General features: G+C 36.6%; 1 protein-coding gene across 3 annotated transcripts in view; it reads right to left on the bottom strand.

Annotated features, from left to right (window-relative positions):
• The window catches only part of kcnc2 (potassium voltage-gated channel, Shaw-related subfamily, member 2), a 94,195-nt gene extending 79,717 nt beyond the window's left edge, over positions 1 to 14,478 (bottom strand). The window contains exon 1 of one of the 3 annotated variants that reach the window (XM_015352918.2): positions 12,896 to 14,478. In XM_015352918.2, the coding sequence (XP_015208404.1) occupies positions 12,896 to 13,462 (567 nt within the window). In that variant the 5' untranslated portion in view covers positions 13,463 to 14,478. The remainder of the gene's footprint in view (positions 1 to 12,895) is intronic. The other 2 variants (XM_006633528.3, XM_006633527.3) reach the window with 2 other exon arrangements.
• Between the last annotated feature and the right edge of the window lie 5,052 nt (positions 14,479 to 19,530).

Here is a 19,530-nt window from a genome sequence, read left to right as displayed (position 1 = left end):
TAGGTTTATCGGGTTTACAGTGCTTTATCAGGGCAACTAGAAAATGGTACAAAGTGAAATTAGCAATTGGCAAGTCACCTCCAAAGCTAGCACTGACATTTTACCAATGAGTTCTTCCATTGTGTATATGGTTTACAGTATTAGGTGCAATTTCATGATGTATTTTCTCTATAGCTGTGCCTGTTTCTGGAGTTGGGTGCTATAAGGCTACTGCTCTGGGAAACGGCAAGATCTTGATAATGTGAAATAAAACAATAATACTCCATTGCTGAGGAGATGAGAAACTGTCTGTAAGGTGAACAAAAACCTGGCTGATTAAATCCACGATGTCTGCTACTACAGTAGAAATCTTTTATATACAGTACAAGACATGCCTGCTTTACACTGAATTCAGTTTGTAATTCAGTTAGTAGTGGAATTTGTATTTAAAGCATTTTGTCTCTCTATGAAATGATGTGTACTATTACCTCTGCAATACATATGTGGAGCAAAATCAATGCTCTGTATTCTGAGAAAAACAAAAGATGTGCCATACAGTACATGTATTTAATCACAACATTAGTGATGTGCTGTATTGTATGGGGACCTTAGAAATCAAAATGGATAAAAATGAGAGTATGCCATTTGGTTCATCGTGCATATTGTATTCTGTTTATGTTTCGTAACTATCACTGCTCATGCCAGGTACAAACGTCAATCAGTAGTGTAGCAACTCACACTTCACCTACAGGTCTTTAGGAAGTGGGAAGAAAATCAATAACCCAATTGACCATGAGAATAACATGCAATCTCCTCCCAAATTTCAAACAGTACTGGATTAAGTTATTGGTTTTTCTTTTAAGTACGAATCCTGGCTGTTGAAAGTGTGAATCTTGGGTAATTAGTTTTTGCAGGAATAGTTAGCAGGAACAATAGGAAGAATTGTTTTAAATATCTACTAAGAAACATGAGTGAAGAAACCACAGGCTAATTCTGTGTACCTTCTGTTTATTTGGAACCATAGCAGCAATGGAAAGAAATCTCAATCTTTAGAAAAAGCTCTTATTCTATAGCATACTGAATATGTGCAGTCCTTAGACATCATCTACATAAGCCGATTTGCTAAGAATTTCTAAATATTGGCTGATTTGCTCTGGTTTGCAGACATTTTCAAAATGACTGAAGTCTGCCAGGAAGAGAGTCCATCACATTCAGTTTGCCCTTGATTTCATGAGCCATACAGGTCATGGATAAATAATGATCATGCCTGTTGTTTCTAATGCGCGCACGTGATTTCTCAGTTGTCGCTTTATTGATGGAAATTCAACAATGGCCACAGGACACACACCCAGAAGCGTTCGCTCAGCCCTCACTTCATTCCCAACATGGTTCATTTACCAGCAGTAATGTGAACAATACAGAAATGACCATCATGCTTCTCAATTTAGATACAATTATTAAACTGTAATTATTGCACTATTGACGTAAATAATTTACCTTTGTTTGTTGGTAAACATGTATGAAATTGTATTTTAATGGTATTTATTATTAGTCGTAGTTAGAGTATTTCCTGCATCATGCAGTTGAAATAATCTGGAAAGGCATGCCACAATTTAATTTGGTTCTGTTTGGATGGTTCATATCTTATAGCCAGTAATATGTTCACGCAGTATCCATCACACAGTAGAGATAATGGTGAAACTAAACAATAAAAGAAAACCATTTCATTTAATTCTTTCTAAGGGTTTACTTGGATAAAAATATTCTTAACACCTGCAATTGTATGAACAAACAGATGCAGAGGATCTGAGAATTAATAATTATATCTGTATGAACATTAATATTCTTAATATTATTCCAGATTAATGAAAATAAATACAGTATGCTGTAAATGGCATACAGTATTTACAGTACTGACCAGATGTGCGTATTGTTCAAGAGTTCATCATATAGTACATCTCAGATTTTCTCATTTTTTCTTTGAACTATAATGTCGACACGTCACCTCAAAATCAAAAATTTAAAAGAACAGACCTTATTTACCAATAATAAAGGAGAATTGTTAAATTTCCTTACCCGATGCATATCATATGGTATATTTGTAACCTTAAACTAATTTCAGGACAAAGAGCTCTGAGGAACTAAGCATGCAAAATTTGTCTTCCTCACAACTGACACTTACCATAAAAATGTGATAAAGACCATACACGATTTTGTAGTTGCCTCCTGTTCACTGAACAAAAACATTAGGATCGAAAATTAGTTGCCACACTCAACAGCACAAGAGACTAATCTGATTGGTCCTCTTGGTGTCTCAAGCAAAAATAATGTCCTAAATACTTCATAACAGGTAAACCTAATTTATGATAAGAGACGCATAATGAAAAAACAGTAGAAAGGATATTAAGCATAAGATAATTATCATGTTCCTCAGATTGGGACTATTTGTTTCTAATGCTAATTTGTTTGTCAGACATGGATTGTAAATTTCATTGCAACAGATGTGCAAACTTTTTTAAACAGGGATTTCCAGTCATTTTGTTATTTAATAGCCAGCATGTTTGGAATCACTAATTGTTTATCATCTTTATTTACTGCATATTCTCATTGACATCTCTGCAAGATCACAGGCATGTGGCAGTTGCCAAGAGTTACTGAGAGCTGAGTCCTAACTGACAAAAGCTCACCTTACTAGGGCAACTACAGTAGCTTCTGGAGATCCCAGTCACAGTCAGCTACTAATATAGCATATACTCAGCCTTACACTGACAGAGCTATAGAGCTCTATCTCTGCTATGGCCAAGCACCTTTACTGGTTGAACCATTTCTCCATGTATTTACTAATCACTTTATTCAATTCAGGGTTGCATGGGAGCCTTGATCTATACTGACAAGCAACAGGCACAAGGTAGGACACACCTTGGACAGGACACCAGGCCATTGCAGGGCAGACACAGACAGAAACACACACACAACAGGGCCAGTTTTCCCTGAAGTCAATTAATCTACCACAAAGGTTTTTGGACTGTGGGAGAAAACTGGAGCACCTGGAGTAATTCTGTGCAAACAGAAGAGAGCATACAAACTCCACACAGATAACATCCTAGGAATTGAATCCAGGGCCCCAGCTCTGTGAAACAGCAATGCCAAAACATTTTATCACTTTGCCACCTTTTATTTACCATATTTTGTTCTTCATCTTTCCCGCTTAGGGTGCATTTTGGATAGGGATATAGGCTCCCATTTATTTTGTGGCATCCAGGGTGCATAGAGAGATGTAACTGCAGGTTACTTTTTATTTAGTAAGAAGGTAGATCATCTGTTGTGTGGCCTCTGTAGACATATTAAGAGTTTAGTGTTTAGTAGCAGTCTGGGGTTTTCTGGGTGACCAGAATGTTAGCCCTTTGAAATGCCTTGTCTGTAAATACTGTACATAATGTAACTTTGTGTGTTCCGTGTTTTGCGCCTTGTGTAGTTTATGGTAATATAAACATATATATGTGTTTTAACCAAGTGTTCCTGGATTATTACTCCTCTCAACAAAGTTGTGCAAGAGAATAAAGAATTCACGTGCCTCTAGTCATACCAGCCGCATGGGTATACAGCTAGAACATCACTTTCAAGTCGGGGGTTATGAATAATTATTTCAGATTGACTAAACCGCTCATACAAATACTGATTTTCACCAGTTTCGGAACCCCAATTTTGTAACAATTTGTGTTTTGTCAATTGTGTTAAAATATCTGTCCAGCCCCATTTGTAACAGTATTATCCAACAGGGTTTCTCCTCCTTAAGACATTTGTGTTGAAACAAAGACAAAACTACACGTGACTGTGTCAGGTTGTTTCATAATGATTTAATTCCCTTCAGCAATAAACATTCAGCAGTTCTTACAAAGATATGAGTCAAAAACATAATTGCAGATATGAAAGCTCTACATGCCCCTCAAACATGATTCTGCTGTTTCAGAAAAAAAAACAGTGCCTACTGTATATTCCTTTGCATCAGCAGTTGGTGGTGATTAATACCAGCTGATTAATATCACAAAATACCAGCTCCCTCTTTAGCTCCAAATAACTAAGTTAACTGCCCTGTGAAGAGTGTTTTCCCTTTGTTTTAAGGGCTATGAAGTCAGCACAATAATCCATCAGTCTCTATGTTTCAGTGCTTCTGTCCAGAGAAAGTGAACATTTGATCCATAGTCCATCGATCTGCTTTAGGATTCTTTTTCTTGAAACAGTGACTTTTCCTCGTGGATGTTTTGGACCAAATTCCTTTGCAACACTAGTAGAACACACTGTGGAACAAGTTCCCTGAAAAGGGTAAAGTGCAAAAACATGCTGTTTCAAAGGCACATAACTTGCTCATGCATATGGTTTTTTTTTTATTTCACAAACATTTCATGAATATGCTAATGTGCAGTAGTAAGTAATTGCTGCATGCTCAAGTAGTGTCATGGTTGAAAAATGAAAGAGTTATGTTGAACTAATATGTTGAAATGTTTAAACCCAGATTTCAAATGGATCCTAAATGTAGATATTAATTTAGGACATTCTTACACAACGCACTAATGCTTGCACTTTTAGAAAGAAATGAATGGCTTTTTAAAATAAAGACAAACAAGTGAAGATATCATGTTTTCATATTAATATGTAATATGGATAATAATATGTAATATATGTATGAAGATTATAAATAGTCACTACTGTAAATATTAAGCATATAATATGAAGTATATATACTATATGAGAATATAATAGTCTGTTTTTAAATATGTTATTGTTTTGTATGTTTTTTTTTTCATCTAACAGTATGCAAGGTTGCACTTTTGATTCAGAGTTATAGAGTAATCTGGTAGAATGCACATGGAACATGGAAATTTTTCTACACATTAGCAAAATATTTTTTGCCTGGTAATAAATATACCCAAACTGGTGGGTCCAAGGGATACTGAAAAATAAAAAGGTGGGTTTCAATTATAATATACCAATGTCCTGTGCTCTAAGACAGGCAAAGGTAGATTTGAATTAATAAAAGCCTTTCACAAAGTGTTATTATTCATTTATATCATTGTTCTATGTACTGCATTTTTTGCTGACTCATTCCCAATCATTTCACTTCTGGAATAATGGTAAGATAGTGTTCACTGCCTTTTCTCCTCCTTAACTTTTAACTTAAAAACACTTTTTTTGTTTCTAGAAAAGCACTAAAAACGGGGAGCTTTTGAATAAGTAAAATACAAGTTAAAAATGTTTTACTGTCTAGATCTTTGGTACTCACATGTTCATAGTTAATATGTGAAACAAATGTAACAGACTACTACTCCATAATATCACATAGTTTTCCTATTTGGGAAAAAATGGAACACGTTAAATTTAAACTTTTGTAGAAATGTGGTTAATGTATAATTGAGTCAGCCTCCCTGTTGGTTTTCCAAAAATATGGCTGACACATGAAGACACACTGAAATAACCTGCAGCATGTCTAGCAAATGAAAAAGACTGTGTAAGCTTTTAAGGCAGCCAGCCTGGGACACAACATGTTGTGTAAGCATGTTAGAATATCCCAATCCCTCCAGTAGAACTGTTGTTGATGTGTTATGTGTTGCATTAAAGTGATCAACAGAAAAAAAGATGGTAAAATAAATCTTGACTGGTCTTGAGGGGATGTGAACTAAAACATTCTCAACAACAACGTGGATTTAGTGACCTACAGTGAATCCTGTCATTATTTGATTATAAAAATTCATAAATAACTTTTATTTAACAAACAGAAAAGATGATGAACAGTGAGATTCCAAGTGACGAACTAATGAAATTTTGCAACTTGTAAATGCAGTAGGTTTCAAATGCATACACATGCACTGGGTCCAATATATACTTGTACAATGGACGTACTGTACAAATACATATTAGAACCACTATATATTTTGAATAAGCCTTAGATTTACTAAGGTTTCAAATGTTAAATGAGAGTAGAGCCTGGAAAAGAATACAGGTGTAACTGACCATGATTGAATGATTAAACTTTTAAAATGTAGTACAATATGCAGAATGTAAAGGGTTAGAAAGTGGAATTCATGGTTGAATAACTTCCTGAGATCAATTGGTTTCACAGACCGGGCAGTTTTCAATGAAAACAGGAAAGCATGAGCAAAATGTTGCCATGACAACAAGCATAGCCTGCCGAGGTAGCATCTTTGAACGTGCAGAGACATCCAGACAGTATTATTTTAACCTTTTAAGTGGTAAAAGCAGGCTTAATATTAAAAACATGATGTCAGACAAAAAGAAAGATTTACCATCACAATCCAACTTTGGTGAACTACAGAAATAAAAACAAGTAACATTTTACATTGATAATGGAACACAGAGACAACACATAGCATTAGGACAAGCAGCTCAGACATCAAGAGAAAACTACACCCTCCTGCTTTAGGATGCAGCATTAGTCAATGAATTGAAAAAAATCTGTAATATCAAATATTTTCTTTTCCAAATAAACTTTCAGTTCCTGAATAATTTACTTTTGATATTTATACACCACCGTTTTTGAGGATTAAGGCTTGGAAACCATTTCTTCAACACTGACCTTTATGAAATTATTTTCAATCTCTGCTGTTGATCACATGTTTTATTTATGGAGCTTTTCAAACTTATTTGTATTTGTATTTAGAAAAACCTTGCATAATCTGAATAAACAATAACCTTTCATTAACATTTATAACTGCTAACACTGAGAATACATTGCTCTTGTTTGGATTTAAGGCTATTTAATAAATTGCAGTTTTTATACACAATCTATTATTTCTTTGCATGTTTCCTAGCAAAACAAAGCATTCCCACTATTAGATTTTACTGAGAAAGACTAGTGCATACACAGACCTTAAATTCATTTCTGACCTTCTCAGGATGAATGTGGCTCACTTGGTTAAACGAATATATTATTTTTTCCTAAAAGTGAGTTCTACAGAGATACAATAAAAAGGTTTTATTACAAAGATTGTTTAATGCATTTAACAAATGATGTGGAGGCTAACAGTGGGACCTTATAAAATAAATTATGCTATGGAATGAGTAACTGTTTACGAAAAAGGAAAAGTATAATGGTCTGAATGCCATGTTGTCACCATGAATTATGTTGCAATCTAATAGAATCATAAAGTGCTACAGTCTGAAGTGGCCAAACATACATATAGAATTTAAATTAAGTCCAAAGATTTCCTGCTCTAATTTTTAAAATATATCCTCCATTTGGTAGGTTTACACAACACTATATAAACAATACAAGACATAAATGGGATGGAATGTAACACCCAAATCTACACATTCTACACATGTAACACCCAAATACTCTAAACGTCATGTATTCCTAAGGCCACAGTGTTCAAATTACTTTCTCAGAGTATTTGGATTGAAAAATAAGGCAAGCTCTAGGAAAGATCAAGAATAACTGCAGAAAGCTAACAAAAACTGACCTTAGCCTTACAAGGCAATTCATCTTACCATGAATCACGGAATACTGCAATCATCTTTATAAGTGTGGCTCAACTGAGAGATTAAGTGAACTCTTATGAAATTTCACAACAGAATGACATAATGAGACTGAAACATATTGCCATCTGATCAATCTGATGTCAGAAATTAAAGCAACAAGCCATCACAAGCTTTTTGCTTGCAAAACAACCTGGCCAGGTCATTTCTAAGTAGAAATGGTTGTTTAATAAATTAACTTGGTTTTAACCATTGACTAAAAACCTTGGTTTTAATACAGTTTGTATAATGCTTTTCTGTTTTCTACTTTTTGTTAGGTGTGCAAGCAGGTTTTTTAAATTGTTGTAAATTTCTGGTAAAGACTCATACTATATATGTATTGAACACCTTTAGCACATTGGTGCATTAAAATTAATTTCTTGTACTGTATGCCTGCTTTTTCTATTCTGGAATGGCAATTTTAATTATCAAACAATGTTGGAAGGTAGAAAAGACACATTCACTTTCAAAAGCATTACATGCCATTTCACTTTCACACAACCATTGATTTTACAGTAATTCCTTCAGCCTTGTCAACCTCTCTGGTCACCTACCAAACGATCATCCTCAAAGAAACAAGAAAATCAGAGCAGGGGGTGTGTATGTATAAAAAGCAAATTTCTTCACTTTCTTTTGCAACTAAATAAAACTGCCCTGTCACATTTTCACCACCATATAACGATCATAGTATCATTATGCTAACACAAATCGACCAACAATTTTAAGGTGATTTACAGTAATATGAGATAGGAACAAGTAAAGGTTTATTCCATGCTGAAAAGTGAAGAAAAGAAACAGAACGTTTTGGCTGTTAAGCCTTCTTCAGGTGTGCAATATGAGATACCTAATTAAAGGCAGACAAAGTATACATATTGCCCATCAAGTGTAGAGAGGTATAACTATTGTGGAAATTATCTTTGTGATGCATTCCAGGTTGACAAAGCAATAATGAAGCCATTGTTTCCTATGGTGGCACAAAAATGATGCCACGTCAAAATAAGATGGTCTTCTGTGTGGAGCTATGAGATCACCTGAGGCTCTGTTGCATTGAAGGTAACAATAAAAGGCATTGTATAGCTTTGTTTGAAGTTTTTTCAACATCCATCCATCGTCTATCCATTTTCTAACTGCTTCATCCACTTTGAGATTGTGGGAGAGCTGGAGCCTATCCCAGCAAGCAACAGACACAAGGCAGGATACACCCTGGATGGGACGCCAGTCCATCAGAAGACACACACAGAGAAGCACACACTCACACCAGGGCCGATTTTCCCAGAAGCCTATTAAACCAGTATCTCTTTGGACAGTGGGAAGAAGCTGGATCACCTGGCAAAAACCATGCAAACATGGGGAGAACATAAAAACTCCACACAGATAGCATCCCAGGTCAAGAATTGAACCCAGGGCCCCAGCACTGTGAGTCTGCAATGGTAATCCCTACACTACAGTGCTACCATCTTTAAACATTTGAGGCAAAATCATGTAATTACAGTATGTCATTTTCTTAACCATGGACCTCCTAATCAGATTTGCCCATTATTTGTCAGCTTATGGCATTGAATTTCCAGTCTGTCCGATTTCACAAGTTCAGCAAGGCTAGATCAGCAGTTCAAGCTGCAACAGCAACTAAACACTCCAAGAATCTGAAAGACGCTCTGTCCTCAGTGACATTAGAATACTTACAGCATGGGTTTTAAAGGCTGATGAAGAACTATTTTGTAGTAAACTGAAGACTGCTTTGTTGTTCACCATAGTAAGCAAAATATCAGAATAGTAAGCTAGTTTGATTGTTATGTCATAACATAGCAGAAAGAAATGAAGAGAGAAAACACCTAGTAATAATATTAATATTTAAAGCAACAGGCATAACATGCTTTTTTATTACACCATGTTTATATCAGTATGAACTTGAGATAATATTACTGTAATTTAAATGGTGTGAGCATCTATTACAAACTGAAAATGATTTGTTTTCACTTCTGGTATATTTCTAAAGCTAACAGAAAATGACTGGCCAACTATTGAATCACCTTGACAGATATCTTTAAATACTCTGCTGCCATTCCTGAACTCTGTCCTATACAGGCAGTCTGTTTAGCATTCTTATTCTACATTCTAATATTGTTTAAAATTCCAACTGGAGCTCTAAAATTCTAAGGACCTTCTTTAGGACCAATTTTATTTTTCCCAACCACTAAAAGGTTTCACCTTCATCCAGAGTTTGAAACAAGAGTTTGCTTAAACTTTGATTGTATAGTTAAAAGCATTCAAAGCTGTGTGAATTGAAGTGGCAAGCAAGCAGCCCCTAAATGTAATATTTAAGCTTGTCCATTTGGAAATCTGCTTTAACTCCAAGACAGACTCCTTTCACATGCAGACGTTGTTATATCAGATAAAAGGATAACTTTGGCAGTTATTCAAAGACACAGACAATACGAATAACTTAGCCTTTAGCCTTTCTCTAGCACTTCAGTTTTACTAGGATGACTATATGTACAATACTGGAAATGCTGCAAATGCAAATGCATCTCCCACACAGAACAAGGTCACTTTTTTCCCCTGTCTCATTAAAAATGCAGATTGCTCACAAAGCCCAAGATTAGGAGACCAGAGAAACAATTAATTATTGATTATAGCAACAGTCTAGGACAATGCTATGGTGTCTTTTATAGAAAAAGAGTAGGCATTTTCAATTTTATTTTGTCACTTAGAGGTGACGCAATGTCTGCTTAGATGAACCATGTCCCTGTCTCCAAGATCATAATAGGACACAACAGCAAGACAAGGGGATACACTGTAGCTACTCATGGGATAATTGTCTATTTTAAGAACAGGCAAGGGGTGGCCCAGTACAATCACTGAACTGGTCGAGAGCATTACCAGTTTGCTTCACCTTGAGGAGCAGACACTTGGAAATAATGACTGCAGCAAATACTCTCAACACATCAAAAGAGGCTATTATAGTTGCTACACATGGGAGAGAGGTTTATATAGTCTGTGTATAAATCACACTATTGAGAGAAGTGATGCATCACTGGACTTAACAGATGCAGCATTCTCAATGAATGAATGGACGTGTTCACATCATATCAACTGTAACAGAAGAGTCCTCCTGTTGTTTCAGTCTTGTGATTGTTAATTAAAGTACAGTAGGAGCAATTTATTTTTCCAACACATAATAACTGTATTTAAGTTTTGGGACTCATTAAGCTCCACCCAAACATACAAAGGTGCCTCTTGTCTAGAAAAGTCAGAAGTAAATTCACTTTTTAAGACACATCCTTGGGCTATTGACGCTGATAGCTTAGTCATTGTCATATCTAAATGATAATAGACTAACTACTGTAGGCTTGACGCACCCTGTGTGTTTGGTGGCTGATTTTCATGTCAAACATAACATAAAATAATTTTTACCTCTAAATCATCTTACAAAAATGTCACTATATGACTGCTTCAGCAGCCTATATATTCATAAGGAAACAAACTAAAATCATGTTTCATAATCTATTAAATTATGTTTTTGTCCATGTAGGGAAGCTTCCAATACCTAAGTTTAGTTAGGAAAGCAATTGAAATGTTTCTAATGGTAGAGATGCTGTTACACAAAATTATTTTTATTAATATCGACACTATCTGAATATTATTCAACTTGTCTTGTTTTGGAAAATAAATATGTCTCATGATGAACTCCCTCCTGTATATAAAAAGCAGATCTTAAGTGCTATATACCTTCCTCACCAAAGGATGAAGCATTAAAAAAGATAAACAAATAACTTTTTGGTTAGAACTAGTCCAAATTTTCCACAACCTGATCAGAGCATGTTAGTTCTACATGAATATGTGTATTTATTAAGTAACTTTATAAATCTTACTAAAGGATGGCTATTTAGTTACACACTCAAGATAATAGATTTTTCATATGATAAGACTGTTAGATACTGTAACTTCACTGATTTGTTACAATAAAACAACAAGAACATTATTTCCTCTAGTCGTAGACATTGGGCATTGAGCTAATTAGCATGGGAATGTTGCTTTAATATTCAGTGCGCCTCCCTTGGAAACGCAGTACAGATCCGTGTTGCGGCATGTTTTATTATAACTGCATATCATATTTTATGATTGTGTTCTGTTGAATTAATTGCTATATATTTTCTAACGTGATCTTTCGTTTTATGGATGTTAACCTCTGTTGTTTGCCTTCTCTTTCTGTTTGTCTTCCTCAACATGAATCATTCTTTAAAACGCTTGTGCACTAACAACTTAAAAATAGTTTCTATGTCTTACGACCGTCTAGACTAATTAACCTGGCTTTTTGCCATCAGAGCCACTTGCGTTTCACCATATTTTATAACATGCGCCATGATGCCTTCGTGACATCTAAGGAGATAATAGTGTCGCAGGTCTGTCCCCTGCAAAAATGTGAGCTGTTATTAAGAAACACTTAGTATACTTCGCAAAAATGCAATGCGCGCTTTTATAGACAGAAATTTAATATTCTAAACTTTCAAAAAAACATACACAGCGGGTAAGACTTATCACGTTTCCAGACCAACGGGTGTATAACGCAACCTGCAGGTTTTTTATTCGTTTTTGATGAAATGCCACCTATTACAGTTCATTCAAAGAAATACCCTGCTCTCCCCTTTTCTCACTGCCACCTCCACAACAGGTTTCCATAACAACCTCGATTTGAATTTCTATAACCTTCTATATATAGAAACATCGCTTCAGATTGAATGCAAAACATGAGTATCCTTTGTATAGTGTTTATTTACAGGTATAAATGTCTCGATGTATTTTATTCCAGTATGCAGAAAGTTTTTTATATTAAATTAAATGTATTGCAGCCTCCTATATTGGCCAGAAATCCTGTCTAATGACAGTAACTACAGGCTGCCTGGGGTGACTTTAATGAAATGTCCGTAAATTGGAGTTATGACTGACTGCATCACGATTAACTAACTCACTGTTATTATAGGATCTTTATGTTTATGCTGAGCAATGCAGAGTGCATGCATGTAAAACGCGAAACATTGGGGGGCGGGACTGCCTTATTATATATATACTGAAAGCATTGTCATAAATCGTAGTTCTATTTGGCATTCTGCTATACTTAAAAACACGGGAAAGTGAGGCTCTTTATTGCACGATTTAATCTTAGAAGGTGACAGTGTAGCTCCCTAGCTGGGTTTGAAAATTAATAAACTGGGTCCACTTGAACTTCATTATTCATTTGGAATACGAAGGCGGTCAACTATAAGGGGTGATAACTACTACAGAAAATACTGTGATATACTATTCAAATTTAGCATCTTAACTCTCATTTGTGCTTTGAAGAGTTCGTTCCGTTTATGTTACTGATGCTTTACCAGTATCTTACCCTCGCAGTTCTGGAAGAATAGGGATCCTCAAACAGAGCCCAAATCACCGGTTGCCACTTTTTCCAGCGACTGACATTGCCTTCGGGTGACACCACGTCCTCAATGCCAAGCCTCTTACTCAATTCTTCGTCCTCCCCTTCTCCAACCCCAGGTTCCCCGCTTATTTCAAAAATATCGAGCGCCTCCTCCGCGTCCCTGTGCTGCCGGTAGGTCATCCAGCAGCAGGGTTCCACATCGGTCTCATCGATACCCCAGAAAGCCAGCTCTTCCTCGAAGAGCGGACCGCAGACATCGGCAGGGCAATGAAGTTTCCCGGTTCTGTAATAGTTGAGTACATAGGCAAAAACCCCAGGGTGGCGGTCAAAAAAGTACTCGTTGTTCTTCGGGTTGTACTCGATGTAGCCAGGGACTTGTTGCTGCTGATCCACCCCGGACTCTATATCAGACTCGGAAGCGAGCAGAGCTAGCCGTGTGCCCGGCAAGGTCTTCAGTGTGTTCCGATACGTTTCGTGCCTGGTTCCCCCAACATTGAGGATTATCCTCTCGTTGTCGTCGATCTTGCCCATCGCTTCGGATCAGACATGACTCGAAAAAAATGGGAGATCGCAGCTTTGTCTACCCTTTTTTTCCCCCTTCTTTTTCTTTTAAAAAGTAGTCTATGTAAAAGCCAGTTGAGTACCTCCCACTTCGGTAAGATCAGTAAACGCCATCGAACGTGATACTCGTCAAAAGAAAATTGCTTTCATTTTGTTAAACGTTCAATTGAAAGCCTTGTGTATTATTGCATTGCTGTAGGTAATCTGAAGGAAAAGAAAAATCCGTTTACTGCACGTCAGACTTCCCCTGGTTTCTCCCTGTGCAAATGATCTCAGGCAACAGCTCTCTTTGCGAGCGTGCTGTGCTGTTTTGCCTGTATCAGTCCCTTCCCTTTCTTCCCCTCTCTCGCACACAAGCAGGTGAAGTCAAACGGAATGATATCTCTGCTCACTATTGATCAATCACCTTCTCCTTTTTCACTCTTGGGATTTTATGAGCCTCTGTGTTTCGAAATCATCAAATACTCTTCGCTTTTGCAACTCAATTTGCTTCTTTTATCCTGAAATCAAACCAGGGCACACCCCATGAAACATATCCTTCACCCGTGGTTCTTTAAAAAGGCGTTTTATAAATTAAGAGACGTGGCATAAGACAGGCAACTCTTTTTTTTCCCTGTCTGTTGAAAATATATCTAATGAGTTCTTAGACCGTCTTAAAATTATACACAGCATTATGAAAAAACGAAATTCATAGCCTATAGCTCATAGGAAACAAAAGTAGTTTCAAGAAAAAAAAAACTTGTTTTTTTATTAAATGTATATGTTCTTGCTACGAGTAGAGTAATATTAATTGTTAGGGGTATTAAGAAAACAGAACACGTTTTGGTTTAAGAGCTCTAGAGGGTAACTACAATGGTTTATATGTGGAGGCACATAGCCTTCTTTTATTGTTTCATTGTAGTTGAGCGGTTTCAAATATCAGTTTGTCCGCTTGTTTATGTCGCAAGATTCATGATATTTAATAGTGCTTCTCACAAATATTTATGTTTTCTGAAATATTTATAGATTAATCACCGGAATACGTATAGGGGAAAAACCCTTGCACTTCACTGCAACGAGGGAGCTGTTCTTTCAGCACTGCCCAATCTATTTCTGCTGCTTTAATTTTACAGAAAACAGAAGCCAACACCCAAGCCAGCGTTTCCAGACTAGAGCCTTTTTTTTTCACCGAAGCCTTACTCTCTAGACTCACCGAATGTTTCCGTCACCGTAAGAGTGTTGTTTTGAACAGATGGAGAAGAGGCGACCTTTAACTACAGGTGTTACTCTTGTCAGCAACTGGGAACTCTGCGCATCATTGAATATTACCGCAACATTGTGGGTTCAGATTGGCAAAAAGGCCAAAGATACATGCTAGTATGTATTTAACAGCAACAATAAAATAAGCATACACCAAAAATATTTTATTCATTGGAAACACCTAGACTGGTTTTACTTAAGCCTTTTCACTTAAGAGGTTGGATAAAAACCTAGGAATGCAAAAAGCCTGAATACTTTGTTCTAATAGTTTACGGTATTAAAAATATTAACACTTTATGAGTGTGACTTAAATTGCAAGTAATTTACAATGTAATTGTATGTAAATAACCACAATTTCTCTTCATATTAATGTGTTTTATGTAATACCAATATAGATAATAAAACAACGGCAAAGGAGTACACATTTTGCAGTACACAAAAAAAACAAGAATGTGTTAATCCCTTTATTCATAATTATGCATTTGTGCTAGTGCAATAAAATATACTATTTCAGAACATCCTGCAATATACAGTTTTGTCTGTTGTTTATTTAAGTTCTTGTTTTTTTACTAAAAAATATCACAGGGCAAAACAGTTACCAGTGTTTTTATTGATAAAGGAGTTCTATGAGCATGGAAACGCCTACACTTGAAAAGAGCAACACGATCTCCTAATAAATTCAAGTGGCTATACTTCACGAAATTCATTCACTGGTTAATAATTCAATCCCTGGCATAATGCATTCTATTTATTAATACAGCTAACAGCAAAAGGCTAATTTGAATTATTTTTACTTTGTATAAATGGATAAGTTTCAACCATTCAAAATGACCACTTCATCTGTATGTCAAGAGCAGTATTGCAAAGAAGTATACCAGATGAAGCCTCATTCTACTGTCAGCCCAGCTCCAAACAAGATGTTTTTAATGAATGATTGATTTTGAAATGAGATGCATGGAAAAAAATGGAATTTGGTAGAAATCAGAGAGGCATGTCATGAGGAGTGATGGTTAAATTTCCAATTCAAGCCAACACATTATGGCCTGTGTGTCACGATTGTAAGTAAGCCCCTCCTCTTAAGGACGCTCCAGCCCTGTCCCCGGTTCTAGCCCCCTTCCTACAAAAGCCAGACGCGCCTACTAATCTGGGCTCAGCTTTGGAAGATGGACACCTGGAAGCCCGCCTACCAGCCAGTCCAGGAGGGGTTTGACGGCATAGGCTTCGCAACGGCGTCCTGACCATCTGGGTCCGGGGCTAGGAGCGCCTGGCCCCGTTACCCTCTTTTATTCCCCCGACACTTCGCCGGACTCCGCTCCCCCTTTTAACTTTGTCTTGTCTACGTCATGACCAACAGGCGCTGGACTTTTGCATTTCCTGGATTTTCTTACGGACCCCCTTCGGACTTGTTTGCCTGGACCATGCCCCCCCGAGCACCGGCGCACCTTGGTCACGTCCCCCTGTTCTTCTTCCAGCCCTGATCCCAGTCTTTTTTCCTCATTTTTGTCTCACTCCCCTCCGGATTCTGGCATCTGCATAGGGTCCTGAAGAACACTTAGTGACACTGTGCAACTCTGGATACCCAAAGCCAAAAGAAAAGGCATTTGACGTTGTGGAGAAAAAAAACACACACACGTTCACAAGATGGATTGTGAAGAACACCAGACACAATCTTTTTTCGGGCCAGAAAAATAGACAAGGATGTAATTTTGGATGTAATTACTTAGAAAGGAATTGTACTGTAACTCCTATTTTTTATGAGGGAAGAATGCTTCTTAAGAAGGAATGGTGCAAGCCTATGTCAGTTAATATCTGTCCAAAGAGTGATATTTGTAATGGAAGATATTCCCTGCATCAAACCACCTGTGCAGCACAAACATAATACAATGACAGTGAAGACATCACATCAACATCACTGAAATGTTTGTTATGTCTTTGTTTTAATGAGTCATATCACACTCTCACAATACCACACGCAAAGAAATTAATCAATTAGCGCTTCATACTCAGTAATTAGTGGCAAAAAATTGTATTCTGCTTCTAAAGTTGGAGGTTTAAAGTATTATATCGACACTATAAACAAAGATGTTTCATATAAAATCTGGTCTTAAATGACATACCAGATGTTCACCTTGAGGAAAGCACTTCCCAATGATGTTATGTTGACTTATATAATATAAGAAGGTTGAGAAACAGGCAAATGTTCTGGTCAAAAGTCTTAGAGAAAGTATAAAGCAAAGTAAAACACCTACAGGCTGCCACAAAAACTGCCATTAACCCATCTTATAGAACAAGCAGGACTGAAATAACAGTAAGTCATGTTTATATATTATTATAGTAATAATTTAAACACCCAGTGAGTATGATATACCCTTCTACACAGGATTAATAATGAGTTATGAGTATGAAAAGGCATTTTTAGAAGCCTTAAAGAAAGGATGAATTAAAAAGACCTACATCAACATCAGTAGCATTAACAAGCAGACAACATCTTCAATAAGATCACACAAGGACAAGAAATAAAATCAAGAAAGATGTCTACCAAGGGGATATGTAATACCAGAGCTCTTTACAATTATATTGAAAGTTGTTTCTAAGGCACTTAGGTTAAAGGAAATGGTCTAAAGATTAATAGAGCCTAGCTAAATTATATACAATTTGTTAACGACATAATCATGTTTGCCCCAATCTCAGAAGAAACAGAATTTCAAGAACTACAAGAAAATAGCGTTCCTGAAAATTATCTAAAGTGATATTTACAGGAATCGTGCTTTTTCCAAGGAAATTGAAGTAATTGAATTAAAGGCATCAATAACCTAAAAAAGGTTAAAAAGGCCTATGCATTAGGCCCAATTAAGTTTGTCAACATAAAGAATTGGAAAAAGAGCTCAAGGTTCTCAACATGAAGGTCATCTGTGTACCCGTATCTAAAATCAGGTGTGAAATCAGGATCTTGAATACAACAATATTAATACCTAATAAGGAAACTACAGATGACCCAGTGGTGCATGTGTAAAGGTATACCTAGAAAAAACTAGAAGAACAGATAAGGAAGAGCAAATTAATTAATTCCTTACACTTATACAGTGCTTATCTGAACACTCCAATCAAAGCACTTTACAGGTAATGGGGACTCTTCTCAACCACCACCAATGAGCAGCACCACCTGATTAATGCAACAGCAGAAAATGTGTGCCAGAACCCTCACCACACATCAGCTATCAGAGGGGAGGTGAACAGAGTAACAAAACCAATTCATAGATGGGTATTATTAGAGGCCAAGATTGATTGGTAAAGGCCAGGGGGAAATTGGGCTAGGACACCAGATCAACACCTCTACTCTTTTTGAGAAACACCCTGAGATTTTTGATGACCACAGAGAATCAGGACTTTAGATTATGGTGCCTTTTTTACAGCATAGTTTCCCCATCACTACACTGGGGCATTTGAACCCACACAGACCACAGGGTGAGCGCTCCCTAATGGTCCCACTAACACCTCTTCCGGCAGCAACGTTAGCTTTCCTAGGAAGTCTCACATACAGGTACTGGCTAGGCTCACATCTGCTTAACTTCAGTGGGTTGCCAGTTGTGAGTTACAGGGTGGTTGGACCAGGAAAACAATGGAATGGATCTTAAAGGACAAAAATGAAATAGGAAGACCTTGTGCAATATGAAAAAATGAAATTAAGAGGTTTTCAAGAGCTGTTTGGATGAATTCAGCTAGAGACTAAGCTTGTAGGACAATCTTGGGGAGGCCTCTATTAAGCAATTAATTGAAAAGGAATACTCATTTATGTGATCTTGATAGTAAGATATACAATAAACAGCATATTTAACACAAAATTCAGATGAAATACGATACCATTATCATTTTCAGGAGTTTCATAAATACAGTCAAAACATTTAGCAATTACAGAAAGCTTTGACTATGATTGTGTCTCAGTGTAGTGTAGCCGTATCCTGACAGTGCTCTAGTTACTCTTTTGTCCTTCATCTCAGATGGCAGTTCTATTATTCAAAAGATTGTAGCTGGACATGATACAGGGCTATATTTAAAGTTTATATCCTGCGTTAGGAGCTGAACAGACCCTTAAATGGCCTGAGGCATAAAAGCTAATCAATTATATACTAAACAATTGCTCAGTTCATTTAACACTTTAGTGTTATCTATCATTGTTATCTATGGACTTGTAGATGTAAATTTTGACATATCCTGTTATCCATGGAATCACTATTACTGCAGAATACGAGTAAGATAAACTCAGTTTGTATGACCAATGTCTCACTTTTCTTTGCATTAGTACTCTTTGAGATTTTGACTAGATGTCCTTCTTAACCACTGTTTCCTAATTTGGTATCTCAAGCATTAATCTTAACTGGTTGTCTTCCTGCCTCTCTGATTCATCCTTCCATGTTTCATATCATAGTTGTTTTCCTTTTTTAACTGACCCACACATACCTCTAAAATATCAGAAGGAGGACATTTTTTTTCTCGATACCAAATCAGTTTTCTTATTTTTTTTGCGTTGGGTTCTCCCACCATATGTACACCACCAATGTAGACTTTCTTTCATCATCATCTGTGAAACGTCTTTGTGGATACCAAAGTACCTACAGGACCAGATAACTATTCCTGGATTTCCTCTCATCACCTTTAATTCAGGATTTCAAATTCTAACCTTATTAATAACCCCTCCTTCTTATTATTCCTCCTATCCCCCTATAGTGGTCTCGCCATCACTATTTCTCTTGGCCTTGGCTCTATCACCTCTTTCCTCCACTGCTTTGAATTACTGTATG

This window comes from Lepisosteus oculatus, chromosome 7 (assembly GCF_040954835.1).
Source record: "Lepisosteus oculatus isolate fLepOcu1 chromosome 7, fLepOcu1.hap2, whole genome shotgun sequence".
In the NCBI taxonomy this organism is placed as follows: domain Eukaryota; kingdom Metazoa; phylum Chordata; class Actinopteri; order Semionotiformes; family Lepisosteidae; genus Lepisosteus; species Lepisosteus oculatus.
The sequence above is the reverse complement of the archived record's forward strand: the minus strand, read 5'-3'. Positions and strand labels throughout refer to the sequence as shown.